Genomic DNA, 16,334 nt, shown 5'->3' on the forward strand with positions numbered 1-16,334 from the left:
TATACACACACACACTTGTACACATTTTTTAGATCGCACGAAAAATATTCTTTTATAAACACAATTCTTTAAAATGGTCACATTAGATTTATATCTAAATCTAACATGACCATTTTATTTTTACTAAATAAAATATAGTCTATATATATTTTTTAATTATATTTTCAAAAATATGACACAATATTTAAAAAAAATATAATTTATACTAAATTATGTTGCTAAATGATTTTAAATATAAATAGTTTATTCACCTCATTTTACATCTTAATATTTAAATATAAATAATTTATTCATCTCATTTTACATCAAAATAATTGGATTTCAAGAGAGCTTTCAAAACAATAGACAGAAAAAAAATATTGAAGAAATTAGAGAATATCGGAATAAGTGAAATAGTTTTAAGATGGTTTAATAACTATATAAAAAAAATAAAAGGAAAAATTAATATAAATTATGCGTTTTCTAAAGAGAAATTAATATCTGACGGTGTACCACATGGGTCTAAATTGGGACCATTGTTATTTATATCATATATTAATGATATTTTTAATAATGTAAGAAAGTGAAAAATACATCTGTTTGCAGACGACACATTAATGTATTGCATAAGTGATAATATTGAAGAAGTTGTAGATAATTTAAATAATAAATTAAGTATAATAGAAATATGGTTAAAAAATATTGTACTTAAACCAAATGAGAATAAAACTAAATGTATGTTTAATAATTATAAAAATAGTTATAGATAACTTTATAATAGAATAAGTTGATAATATAAAATATTTAGAAGTAATTGTAGATACATTGTAATCATATTAAAAATAATAGTAGAAAAATAGGTTTATTATCCAGAATGAATAATATGTTAAATATAAACACAAAAAAAAATTACAATAGTATTATATTGCCACATTTTACTTATTGTGCGACAATAAAAATACAAAATAGGGCAATGAGAGTAGTTTTAAATAAAAATAGATAGATTGGAATGGTTAAATGTTCAATAAATATTAAAGATGAATGTTTTAGTATTTATATATAAGTTAAAAAATAATATATTACTAGAGTATTTTAATAAGAAATAAAGATGTACATAGATTTAATATACTAATAAATATTTAACTAGATTTTTAAAATATATTTGACGATATTTTAGAGCAACGCGTATTTTTACTTAGGTTTTATCTATTTTAGATATTGTCTACAATTATTATTCTTTTCAAAAATGATGACAATTAATATTTTTTGCAATAAAAAAATATTAATAATACATATTTACATAAAGTATGTCGCAAATAAAAAGTCAACATATATTTAATAATATTAAACTTTCCATTTTTATAAAATATATTACCAAGATAGTTTTGTCGTATTGAATTATGTAATACGAATAATTTATATTTTATTACTCAAAAAAATGTTTTATTTATACTACTATAATGTACTCAAAAAGGTAAGATTCAAGTTTAGTAATATATTATTTTTTTATAAAAAGCAGGCAAGTTGAATTTTTTCTTCATTACTTTAATATAATGATTAATATAAAAGATGTGATTTAAAAAGACTTTGGAATGTTTTTTATTGATATTTTTATATTTTTTATAGGTACAATGCTTTTTTGTGTGTTGTATATATTTAATATTTTTTATTTAAAGAGATATCTTATTAGTGTATTATCAGTGCTTCTATTAAAATGGTTATTATAACACAATAAAAATATTTACCGATATTGATATATTTATTTCTTTTATCAATTAGAAAATGTGTTTTACTTCTTGTTTAAATTTTCCGTGGCTATTTATGCGTATCTTTGCGTGACCAATGAATTTACCTACTATAAACGTTTTATGAAAAAATAATGTTTTAATGGACGATGACATTGTCTACGTGTGTTTTCCACCTTATCTACATCATAAATATTTAATTTATTGATAAAAAATATTACATTCATATGTGAAACGGTATCTATCACTCCGACAGCAATACTTCCGTCTTCAATATAATTTATTACGTAGTAATTACGATTTGATTGAGCGTCGTCAAATTGATCCATCAGAGTCGGATGACCAAAATCACGTGCCGGCCACAATCAATCGAAATGACCTCTGGACGTTTTGACACGTCTCGGAGCATATCCGTCATCGTTCTTCCGCCGACGGTTGTCAAAAGACATTGTTTTTGTGTGATACAACAATGACTGTCGACAATATCAAAGGCTACTGCCGACCTTTGCCTACGTTGAAAAATCAAGGTGATAACAGTCGGTCCAGCCTTATATTGAACGACGTTCAATGAGACATTACCGGTGGCGAATGTCGCAAGCCGACAATGGTGAATGACCACTACGTGATCGATATGTGCAAACGTCCCATTGAATAAAAATATGTGATACAGATTAAGATTGCAATGATAATATCGATTATTCTACACATGTGATTGCAATAATAAGACGTTCCTAATTAGAACTTCATATTGCTTAGAGATATGCTATATAATTATTCGCCTACAATTCTACGCTGTGTATATTAAATAAATATATGATTTGTATGTATGTGTTACATGAACTTATTAATATAGAAAAGTACATTACAAACAAACATAGTAAGACTACTTTTTATCGACTCGTACTCTGTAGAATAGACAAAGCATTAATTAACAAAAAAAAAACAGTAATTAGATTGAACTAAAATATACACATTATGTACATGTCGTATAAAAAAAATTATTCATAAATATTCTTGAAGCACAGTTCCGATTTTATAAAATATAATTAATAGGTTCTATTTTTTTAATACATATAAAATATTCTCTATGAGCTGATGTAGCTCATGATTAGAGAATTTTCAATGCCATATGTTTAACATAGCTTGATTTTAATTAATCAACACGATATGCTTCCGTAAGATTAGAAAAATCTAGGTAGACCTAATTTGTAATGATTAATCAAATCCCTATGGGTTCAAACCCAGATTTTTTCAAAAGCATACCTGCACTTTTGAATAAAACATAATCAGTAAAGGGCAATACAAAAAAAAATTAAACATTTCAGTCATTTTTGGTACTTCATGTACTTCACTATAATATATTTTATAAATCCCATAGAAAAAAATTGACTTTTAAAAAATATTTTTAAAACAATGTTTTAAATGTTATTCGATATAAAAATATGTTATATTTAAGAGTAATTCTATCATTTATTGCAACATATGTATAATATAGTAACTCAAGGTAATGTATAATAGAAAGAGCCAAATTTTACATATGCTCTATATTTTAAACTATAATAATATTTTGCGCTCTATTTTATAGATCATAATGTATTTTTAAATTCAGTAAAAATCTTATTATTAAAATAAGCATATATTTTTATCATGATGACTTAATAACGCAACTTTTCTCCAACCATCCTGATATATTTTACATTACATAGTTCCAAGAAAATTTGATTTTATACCCAGAAAAAGATCCTTCTTAGTAATATTTAGGTGTTGTTAATGAATAAAAACATATGGCGCATTTAAAAGCAGCCTGTATATCTATTACGGTCAACATTGGATAAGCAAGAATAAAAATTGTAAAGACAGATAAACTTTGTTTGAAGTGCGGTTAGAGCATGTAAAAGATTAGATATTACAGGAATTTTAATTAAAATTTATACTTCAAAAATCACTTAAATAATATTTACTTATCATTTGTATTCTTTCATTTTTCAACTGATTAAAGAACCAAAATATTCAGCATTTGCAAAAATAAACACAATAATGGTTTGTTATCTGTCATAGACAGGTTTTTATCAACTATCTTAATAATATTGTAATAAAAATTAGTCTGTCTATGTATTTAGAGTTTTTCACAAACTGATTAACTATAGTTTATATAGTGATTCATAAAATACAATTACTGTCTTATTAAATGTTAATATATGTGTAAATAATACTGATTGGTTAATAGTGTTGTAATATAATACATTTATTGCGATTTTTGCAGTGATATCAACGCACGGTATATCACAAAACTCACACTTTCATTATTTAACCATTAATTATATTTATTTATATTACAAGCTAATAAAAAAATCTTACACCACATTTACCGACAGTTAAAATCGTAGCAAGGCCACCGAAGAAATAAATTCACAGCTAGTTCAGTGGACACTAAACTCTGAGACGTTCTCTAGCCTGTCGTTAAAATTGCACAGTTTTATTGTTTGATAGCCTTATTTTACGATTCATACTCTGGATGTTTTGACTTTATTGCCGGAATCATATGATTCAACATTCACATGTATACACTTTTATGAGTACGTCGTGTCTTTGATCGCGTGATACGCTTAATAAACGATAATTGTATCTCCTTACAGCATTTCGCAAATGGCTTTTTAATTCGTCAATATATGTTGATATATGTCACAATCATAAATCAAATTTAAATAAGTTTTTTTGTTAATCTAATTTTTTATTGTATAAATCAGAGATTTTTAAAAACTTTTTTAGTCTAAAAATATTTATAAAATTATAAATTAGTACATTTAAGTGACATATATTTACAAAAAAATATTATGTTTATAGTAGCGTGTCAAATTAAATTATCAACATTAAACAAGTAAGGTCGAGAACGCTCTAGATAAGATCTCGCGGAAGGTAAAGTTTAAGATAAAACGTACAGAATTAGATATATTAGATAGATATAAATATGTGGAACACGTTTGTATAAGGTATGAAAGAACGTGTCTAAAATTATATCTTAGGAATTGATAAACATTGCACGTGACTTGTGGTAATAATTGTGTACAATAATCCTGTTTTTGCGATTAGAAACATTGTGTAATAAATATACAAATATGTTATTATATTTTTATTATTTATGAGAAATAATATTTTTATGAGTTTGTTTTTACAAATTTTACGACTCAATTACAAAATAATTATAACAATATCTATTTATAATAATTTTTTCGCTTCTTTGTTTTTAAAGAAGACTTAAATAATTCATGTTTTTCCACATATATGTAGTATATACCAAATATTACATATGTATATTTTATAATTTTTTTAATTGGGTTTCTTACACATAATAAAAACTTGTTTTCTTCACTAAATAATATTATTTCAATGCTAGAAAAATATTAAATTTATTAAAATACATCTGACTGTAAAACACAATATTTTTTAATTATTATGTTTTTTGATACACAAATTATAATGAATTTTTAATTATTATTCTCTCTGTATTTTAAAAAATTATAGTAATTTGCATCTGAAATTGAATATTAAGTCTAAAAAAATGTAATTTATATTATGATGGTATCATATTAAAATTGCGTATTATTGTACCTCGATTAAAGGTCGTTTCAGAAGTAAGTAATAATTTAATCATTTGACTCTCAGTCTTTTTTAACTCGTGGAATTTAATAGTACATTTTGTTTTTATACATTCATAAAAATTACATAAAATAAAAATACAATTAAATAAATAATAAAAAATGGTACCAGATAAATTGTATACGTTTATATGTTTTCCAAGAATACATCATAAAGAATGATTCATTATGAATCCAGTATTAAAATAATTGATCGATTATAACGAATTTCGTTTACATAAATATGTATATGCAAAATAAAACCCAAGTGGAAAATATGTTGCTATTTTAGTATTTAACTTCAAATAGTTTTGATTTTGAGCCTAAAATGTATGTAATAGATCTGAACATCTTTCTGTTTTTCTTACGAGATTTTTTTTAAGGTAATAAGATTTATGCAATATCTGGACATTATTTAATTGAAATAGCAACCATTGAATTCTTGTAGAACCAGTGCTGAAATATCGACATATGTATTCGCACTTACATATATGTTTGAATTGATATTATTACTGAAACTGATATATATAGCACCTATCTCATCCTTTGCTCCTTATAGTAATCCAGATACAACAACACTACGTTTTTGTATTAAGATATATCAAATATAGTGCATAGCATTATATGTTATGTGTATACTATTTTATTTTTATTAGTTTCCTTTTTTAAGTATTTATTATTGTTTGTATAGAAGCCATAATGACGCATTTGGAGAAACCTGTTAAGTTATGATGGTCAGATTTGTCATAAAAAATAAATAAGCTAATTAATACCAGGCAATTTATATTATGATTAAAGGTTTAATTATCAGAGCCGGAATGGTTAATGTATTAATTTCTTATAAAATTACATAAATATTTTTATTAAAATAAATAGTTTATTGATTACTTTAAAGTTAAATTATTATATACAGATAGTTGTTTTAGATGCTACATAGAATTAGCTATGAGATTAGCATTAATCTTTCAAGTCAATTTCTGTCACGTTAAGTGACTGTCATTGTGATTCATTATTTATCAAGACATAGACAAAGCTATATGGGAAGTATTGCAACTTGAAGCAAAAAGAAATATTGTTAGAATTCTAGAAATAAACGAATTCTTGTCTTTAATGTATTAAACTGTGTTCAATGGATTAATAACCATAGATTTTTATGATTTAAAATTCATCAGAAGCATAATATAGCTACTAAATTTAAATAGATTTTATGTATTTGAATTAGGTACAATTTAAGAACTTAGCCGTGCGAAATATCACAGAAGATAATCGACTTTATTATGAGGATCGCGTTTTACATCAGTAATTCGTGTCCTCTATGCTACTTTAATTCAAAGCGTTCTTTAATTAGGATCTATATTTTGGAATTCCCGATTAGCCAAATATAAAATACCTTTATATAAAAATATTTGTTTATTATCCCAGTATCCCAGCACCTCTCTTTTAAGGGTGTTGGGATACGATTCGTTGAATTCCCACATAAATTGTATGTCGCTAAGCATTTCTTCAAATTACTGAATTTCAGTTTTGGATTACCGAACTTCTTCGAGAATTACGATCGCGTCCTCTTTTGATGACTGTTGAAGTCAAGACTGTTTCTTAATTCACTGGAATTGCACATTGCTCTATTTAATGTGTATTATTTTTTATTATCGTACTGTATTTGGATAACCTGTTATGTCACAATAGTCTTAAAATAAATCAATAAATATTTGAGGTGATAAAAGCTGGTAAAAGAGATTTTAGTGAAACAGAAAAATAGAAGGACATACTTCAGTATTCATTTATGTATAAATTTTTAATAAATCACACTGTATATTGCTTTGTATAATAATACAAAAAAAATATTTAATGCGTAACATAAAAACATTATTACTGCACAAGTTCAGCGCAGCTGGATTTCGCAAGATTTATTTCGCAGCAGCAACATGCAGATACGAATCAAACAAAAATGCGGCACGCAAATAAGTCAAGTTCAAAGCTATGTGTTTATATTATTACTGCATAATGTATTCACCCACGTGCATAATTTGCTTGTTGCTCACACAATTTCTTATGTGTATTATTTTAACGCATTGACCACACACTACGGTAGTTTATGGTGATTGTTAGGCTCCATTATGATAATGATGTTGATGTTGAACGCACTTCGATTGTGGGCCAAGAGAAAAATGACGCTTTAGACGTCATAGTGACGTCACTGTTAACTTAATTATTAGTAGAGATAAATTTTGGGATGATGTTTACTGTATTGTGTTTATCAATAGCCTTGAAGGTGTGTGATCTATATCGCAATATTTATGGCTTGAAGTGTTTAATTGATTAGCTCTATTTTTGAGCGATATTGCTTTAATTTACTTACCATAGATATGCTTTGAGAAGCAATCTCCAAAATAATAATTAATAGTAAATATTTTAAGAAAACTTTACAACCCTCTAAATACGATTAGTTTAATTAAATTATTTAAAGTAAATCGCAAAGCTTTTTGCTCTTCCTGTGAAGTGAACAATTATGGAGTTGTATAATTATATGTCCGACATTCCATAATTATATGTTCGACATATAGAGAACATTATTATTATTCTTGACCACATAATTTTAATTTATAGTTTATATTGCCTCTCAATAGAACAATTATAATTAGATTATTTTTGATTATAATTTAATTGTTATGCATGTGGTACATTCATAGACCCTGCTCTACTTAAAATAATCGTTTTAATGTCTATTAACATTTATTATTTTTGACAAATTGTAATCTCAGGAATTAAGACCGTTTAATTCAAGTGTTTTTATAATTTGAGATGAATTTTGCATTTATGTTTATTTATGATAAAATTATTTTAATACTTTTTTATATAAAATCTGTAGATGCATTTTAAAAATAATTTGCTTAAAAAAATGTACATATAGTAATTTGATAATATTATGTACAATTATTTTATATATATTGCTCAATTTTCTACTTTATAAATCATATCGCTTTGTATGAACGATGTATTATAATACACATAAACAAAGGAAATATATTTAAATATAATTAATAAAAATAAAAATAGAGTTGGCACAATGATTTTCAAACATCCGTTAATGAATTCTTTTGTTGTCGACCAATGAAAAATAAGCATTCATATATAAAACAAGATGGACGACATCAACATGACAACGGTTTTAAATAATTATTATTTATAACAAAATTTTGCTACGCTACAATATTTTTTCATTAATTCGTCATGTGCGTTCGTCATATTCGATTTGACTGAATACAAATTAACTAGGTATGTTATAACTATGAAAATAAACTATATACATAATGTGTGTAAGGATTATAAGAATACATTTATTAAACTAGATAAACAATCATGAAACAATCTTCGTAACGAAATCTTCAAATTTTGAATTCCCGTCGACGGGCTCCGAGGCCGAAAAGTGAGTTTTTTCTTTTATAATACATAAACATTATCATTGCTTCCGATTTAATGCACGTATACGTTAGATTTTACTGAACTAGGTACGTTTTAAACGTGAACATGTAATATATACGTATGAAGATTGAGGTTAATGTCGATCAAACCATATAAATGGTAATAAAACGTATTTTTTTATCTATTGATATACTATCTTTCACGACGATTAGAAAATCAGTCAAATTGGAATAGTCTTATCTCAATATTTTTTATGTATTATATTTATTTTAATTAATAAATCATTTTTGTTTTGTATAATATGTAAGGTAATTGATATGTAATTTCACTAAATAATATATTAATTTATATTGTTTTATTAACATTTAAGCAACATGAATTAAATAAAATACAGCCAATATATTGAATAATATTGATATTTAAAAATACTTTCTATAAGATATTTTTTATGAATAGCTCATTATTAGATAATTTTTCATACCTAATGTGTACGACCTAGCTCGATTTTAATAAATTATCACGATATACATCTGTGAGATTAGGAAAATCTAGGATCTAATCTAAAATTATAAAATTAAAATAAATTTGACATAAGAGCGATTCAAAACTAATTTTCGCAATACCCCTGAAAATCTCTTTATAGTGTATACTTTATGTTATAGAAATCAGGAATATAGTTATCACAAGATAGAACATATATTATATAGCAATTTATCTTACACATCCAAGTGCGATTTTTTGCTCAAGATAAATACAATTAAGGTAGTTTGTTTTGTTCTAATATAATTTTCTTAATCGTTCCTTAAACTGATTTTAAATCACAAGATGAATCAGCATTTTTACGAATTGGCTACAGTCTCATTGTTGTTGAATAATTTAGAGCCATAAGAGATGACTAAAAACCACTACTACCGAAGCGGAACAGTCTATAGAATTAACGATAAAAAATAGATAGTTTGGACCGGGATGATGATTGAGAATCTCACTTACCTTGATGATGATGATGAGACATACGGTTGCCAATTGGATCCTGTCAATTGAGGTTTAGCAGTGGACGAGATGCGGCGGGACGTGAGATGAATTATTCCATCATCATCATCCTCGTGATCCGTGGGTGGACTCGAATCATCTTCGAGAATGTTCCGTTACATATATTATATCTTTGTGTATGTTTGTGATGAAATATTTTATGGTTGTAAATATGATCTATTGAATAGCATTTCTGCCTTATATACATATATATGTATTATATAATTCTATCGTTAATAATAATTAGTTGAGCTTTTTTATATGATTTTAATTCGTCCTTAAAATCTTTTATTTATATATATTTTCTTAATAGTATCGAATTTCCTTATCTTTCTGTGTTTTTTATTTATTTTTTGAAGTGCATTGCAATACAGTTTGAGAGCCAGTGTCAACTCAATTATCATCAATTCGGCGACGTTCTCTCGATCGTTTGTGATGTTGGTCAGTGTTCAAGAGTATATCTCCTGTTCAAGATTGACGACTTATTTTTATTTATCAATACTAAGATGCGTCTTCGAAAATTACGATATTATTAAATATTTATTTTTCGTCTAAACCTCTTAAATATTGAATAAAAAAATATTTATATTAAATTGTATTTATATTTATTATAAAAATATATACTTCATATTTAAAATCATACTGTATATTAAATCAATAGTTTGTATATGTGTTGACTTATATGTTTACATATTTTATCACTATTTTTAAACTTATTTTTTAGTTAGTACGATTATTTGCATGAATATAAAAACTCTCTTTATTAGCTTGATTATATTAAAGTAATAAGTACAATTTACAATTGATCGCAATCGACAATAGTGTGCAATACTTATAATCGTTTATCAGTTGTATATAATTGTTAAATCAGTAATTAATCAAAGTTGATACCATTGTTAGAGCGTTATCGCGAAAGGTTACGCGAAATTATCTATCCAAGATTAAATTCCAATCGTCGGAAAATTCATTCAGTCTAAGTTCGTACCCCTATCTTGACCGGACCGTTATGTGTTAAATTTGCTTAAAAAATGAAAACGCTAATATTTCGCCATCTGAGATTAGTGCACCTCATTATAAAGTGATCACAAAAGAGACTTTTAGTTCGTTAATAAATCGTTCATAGTGCAATATCAAAAAATGATCAACAAAAAGATCGGCGACCTCGCGAGGGTCGGGAAAATCAACAATAACGACCACGAGGACAACTCCGGCGATGGGAGCCAAGGTAAATCCGATCTTCCGCATGATCAATTCGGGTTATTAACACAAGGATCTGGGCATGATCGGTCAGATGTGACTAAATCCTTGGACTTGTTAATCTAACGTATAACCAAGAATTCGCACTCGATTCTGTGACTTGAGTAAACATACTATAAGTTTGTTTTATTACTAGTAGTTTTTTTATATGTGCATTTGGTAAATGTATTTGTTTTATCATATCAAATTTTAATTTAAAACAATCTTTAGTTGAACACCTGTACATCTGTTTATTATCATTCGAGAGAATCGTGTTTTACTCGTGTATTGTGTTTATTTTGAAAATATTTGTTGAAAACATGTGTGTACAAAAAAAGATTATGCATATTACTATGTAATTTTGATATATATTTAAAATGCAAATTTAAATTTAGAATTGAATACAAATAACATTTACCTTCGTTTACCTTTCAAAGAAGAAACTTTTATTAAGTTTAATGGTTTATATCTACAGGTTGCATGTATACGTACACAAAAAAAAATGTAAGTGTTTTAAATTTTAATCCTTCCAAAGGCAACTGTGTCGTGCCCAAAATAATTTATATTTTCTGAACCCTTTTTGAATAACACGATGAAACAATTTTCTGTATTTTATTTTGATTTGGTAATTCCTAACCATTTTACCTATAATTTTCAAAATACTAAAATTCTTCGTAAAATCTGTTAATCCATAAAGTATAATATTTTTTTTTTTTTAATATATATGTATTTGTAAACATATATTGATATCCAATACTAAAATTAATTAAACAATAAAATAATATAGTTATACGTAAATATATGACAAACTATATAACTAATATATAGGAATGTTTTAATGAGATTTAAACAATTATTGATTCTCTATATTTTCGTCATAATGAAAATATGTATGATTATAAAATACAATATTTTTATAGTCAAACTTCTAATATGTAAATTCTATTTATTCTAGTTATATCTTGCGGTTAAATAAATGTTATAAAAAATACATAAAATAATTCGGTAATGCTATTGAAAATATTTTATTAATTTCTGAGAGTATTCTCATCTCACATCAATACATAATTATATTGATATTTGTATTTACAGATTTTATCCACGAATTATGATTATTCTATATATGATATTTTTATTTTTTTAATTGTTAACCAGAAATTGGCAAATATATTGGAATTTGCAAAAAAATATTTCATTTAATTATATTTCATATGAAAATCTGTATTAATAATATCTTCACCTATAAGGTAATTGTATTTTAGATTTACTTTCAAATGATAAAAAAACATAAAGCAATTTTATATTTAATAATAATTAAGAATAAGTGAAATATATTATTAAAATTCAGAAAATGATTATTTTACGAGAATATGTAGATATAGTGTTATATTTATTTTAAATTATATTTCCTTCAAACATAATATAATTCAATAATGTTTATAAGTTATTTATACAATTAGTAATTATTTTGCATTTTCAAATATAATATAATTATAATCATTTAATACGATTATTTATTTATCCAAAATGTTTTCATATTCTGAAATATTTAGTTATTCCATAACTAGTAAAATATAAGATTAAAACATCTTATTTTAAAAAATAGTTTTAATTTTTTTTATTAAAGTAAGTTCTAAATATTATTAAGTAGATGTATTCATATTTAAAATATTTTTTTTCAAAGATGAGATCATTTTTAATATATAGTATATAATATTTGTATATAATTCTCAACCATATTTTCCATTTTCATATATAATATTTCAACCATAATAATTTTAGAAGATCTTAGCAATATAATACATATAAATTGCCTAATCATAAATGTTTTATTAATCTTTAAGTACTTAAAATGTTTTAAAATTCCATAAAAATATTTAAAAAATGCTTAGAAAATTTTAGTTTTTTGAGAATGCTGATACCTTATAACGTAACATACATGTATTTATATATATGATATAAGATTTTTGTCTTTAAGATAAGACAATTTAATGATATATTTTATTATAATTCTGAACTTAAAATTTGTTTTTTATATTGCATTTAACATTTCAAAATATCTTAACATTAAAAGCTATCTACATATTTTTTCATCCTAAACGTTTTTATAATTCTAAAGTATCTAAAAATGAAAAAATAAATTTGCATAAAACATTCTAAAGTTGTTTAATAACTAATAAAAAAATAAGATTATAGCATCTTCAACAATAAACTTTCAAAATATATTTGAATATACATAGTATAGAAAATTTTCGTTTTTTTAGAATATTATTTCTCCATATTTTAATCATTTTAGAAGATTTTCGCATTAAAATAGATATACCTTTCATCATACATGTTTTAATAATTCAAGTACTTAAGAATGTATTAAAATTGCATAAAAATATTTTATAACTAATGAAAAAGAGATTAAAACATCTTCGTCAATAAGCTTTAGAAATGTGTGAATAATTTTCAGAATTTTTTTTCCCCCCACAAATATATTATTATTAATTTTATAATATTTTAATATGAATATTTACAAAAAAAATAATAATCATATTGCTTTTATAATCATTTTTAATGTTTTCCTAAAAATTAGTTCTTTATTTGAAATATTTTCTTGAAATATTTAAAATATATAAAAAATGCAATAAATAATTCAGGTTATTTTTTCATGCAAGATTAAAAAAATTATGCTCATAAACATTTAAGGAATATGTTAATAGTTTTAAAATATTTTTTTTCTGGATATTTATTCTTAAATTTATTTTATAAAGAAAACAATATATTCGTTGATTTTTGATCGATTTTGCTATGAAAAATATTTTTAATTGCAAAAGCATTTTTAATATTACAGTGATAATAATATTTTTATAAAAAACTGCTTTTGATTTGAAAGAATATAGTAATAAATGTTAATTTTAAAGGCAAACATTTATCTTATGTACATATATAAAATATAAATAATATATTAATTTAATTTTCAACCAGCAATTTGCTAATTATATTACATTTGCAAATACAATATTTCAATTACTATTATTTAAAAGGAATTTCTTTGTATCATAGTTTATTTATTTTAATGCATACGTATGAATTACAAAAGCTTATAATTATATTAACTTAATTAATACGCAATTAAATGACAATATATCATGTGTTTGATTAATAATTTCTCAACAACCATTACTATTATAATATAATAAAACCGTTTGCAAAACACAGTAAGTTATGCAAAATTATTTTAATTTTATTATTATGCATGCAAAATCGGTATTCTTTATGATTTATATATTTTTTAAATTATGCATTGATATATAAAATATAAACAATATGATCTAGTCTATTTCATATTGAATAAAAGCCAATTTACGATCAACAATTGTCACGATCCATTGCACAAACACAGTTCTTGTTATTACTATAATACATAAATTTTGTACTATTTATTTGCCTTAATAATGACTGAGATATGATATTATAGGATAATAGTTTAAGTTGCTACGTTAAGTCCGAGTTAAGACATTTTAAGCTTTAATCGGATCTGCGGATAAACTACTGCTATATAATATTATAATGTAAATTATAAAATAGATACACTGCAATTATTATATTGTGAATTCTACATTTGTAACGTTAATGATTTTTTTACGATGCAATCTGATAAATAGAGATTGATTGATTGTCTTAAACAATTGAAGATTATGTGACATGTGTAATTCAATAAATTTTCTCTAATAAGATAAATTATTATTTTATGTATTTATCTATCACCCAATATATCCCCTCGTTATCTAATTATTGTTTACCAAGCCTTATACATTGATTATGAAACTTTATAATTATATTGAATAAATTCTGAACGCAATAAATATTTAGGTATTCATAGTCGCTTACTATTTATATTGCGACACGTTAAGATAATCGACTCTAAGTATGCGCTATCGAACTCCAATTTCGTCGTTAAATTTGCTATTGTTTTATGAGATGATTGATCAATTTTGTTGCTTTGTTACAGGAATGGGGGCCGATGGGTCGACAACAGTCACCGCGAACTTCTTCAATGATACCAGTCAGTAATTTTGCAATCAACTCTATAATTTTCTAATAAATTCTCGCATGCACCTTGGCTTTGCTTCTCGGTCAAATGCTATCACTAAAAGTATCCCGTTCATCATTGAATGAATAACAATGATGCCATTAAATACAATTTTAACTATTTGCTTTGCGTATCATAGATTCGAATGTTTATTTATACACTTTTATTTTATTGGCGTTAAAATTGCATATGTCGATTTGAAGTGTATGTAAACAATTATCGCACTTTTTAGTCGTTAAATATTTTTTGACCTTGCATATTTTCTATGAATATACTGAAAAATGTATAGTTGACTATAATTATAACAGTGGCAAGGTAAGACTTAATAAATTTAAATATATATTTTTTTATAAATATCTCTGAGTAATGACCGAAAGTAATTTTTATTTTGCTAATTTTGGTTTGTAGCTTTACTAAAACATATTTGCTTTTATGTATAATTTATAGTAATTCTTGTTTTAGTATTTGCTGCTTTTAAAATTATTATGTATTTCATTTTTGTATATTTTCTAGTTTAACTTTTTTCTTACTTTAATGTTTTTAATCAGTTATTTGTTAATATTAATATTAGTGACATCTCTCAAATGCTATTTTTAGAGGTTTGTAACATTACTAAAGTAAAATATATCCATAAATTTTATTTAGATATAGAATTAATAGAAGGTTAAAGGTGTTTTGTGAATGTACTAAAATTATGTTTTAATTTTTATATTTAAATTTATTTTTAATTATATAGTAAAATTAAAATTTTGCTATCTAATTAAAATATTTTTTTTCGTTAAATAAAATTTTAGTAACAAAATAAATGTAGGAATTAAATAAATGATAATAATTTAACAAGAATATGCATTTGCAGAAACTAAATTTATAAATTATTGTCGTTTCATATTACTTATTTAATTTATATTTTTGTGTTGTATTAAGTGGTTGGTTTGTAGCTTTGCTAAAATGTTTTTGCTAATTTTATTTTAAATATGTATGTATTTCCTTTTTTAATACAAATTGAATAATAATAATATTTTTCCATACTATTCTATATACAATTTTTATATTTATTTAGCGTTCACTGTTGAATTTCTAGAGGCATAGATCTGCTCTAAAAATCACAACTTTTTAATAGTTGACCAATTAATGGTATCTAATAAAACAGGTACATTATATGAAGTTGAGTGACACTTCTTGGTATGTCTTAAAATATATACACTA

The 16,334-nt window shown here is 24.1% G+C and overlaps 1 protein-coding gene across 6 annotated transcripts in view; it reads left to right on the forward strand.

Annotated features, from left to right (window-relative positions):
- The window catches only part of LOC148236570 (uncharacterized), a 158,866-nt gene that overhangs the window by 57,548 nt on the left and 84,984 nt on the right, over positions 1 to 16,334 (forward strand). For 2 of the 6 annotated variants that reach the window (XM_088183276.1, XM_088183277.1), the window contains exon 3: positions 15,048 to 15,113. Coding sequence is in view for 3 of the 6 variants with exons in the window: in XM_088183273.1 (XP_088039399.1) it covers positions 10,949 to 11,036; positions 15,048 to 15,101 (142 nt within the window). In the remaining 3 variants the exon portion in view is untranslated. Of the gene's footprint in view, positions 1 to 10,248; positions 10,407 to 10,873; positions 11,037 to 15,047; positions 15,114 to 16,334 lie in introns of those variants that run through there. The other 4 variants (XM_088183271.1, XM_088183274.1, XM_088183278.1 and 1 more) reach the window with 3 other exon arrangements.

Source organism: Plectrocnemia conspersa, unplaced genomic scaffold, assembly GCF_051122295.1.
Source record: "Plectrocnemia conspersa isolate PC_06_02 unplaced genomic scaffold, ASM5112229v1 ptg000003l, whole genome shotgun sequence".
Classification (NCBI taxonomy): domain Eukaryota; kingdom Metazoa; phylum Arthropoda; class Insecta; order Trichoptera; family Polycentropodidae; genus Plectrocnemia; species Plectrocnemia conspersa.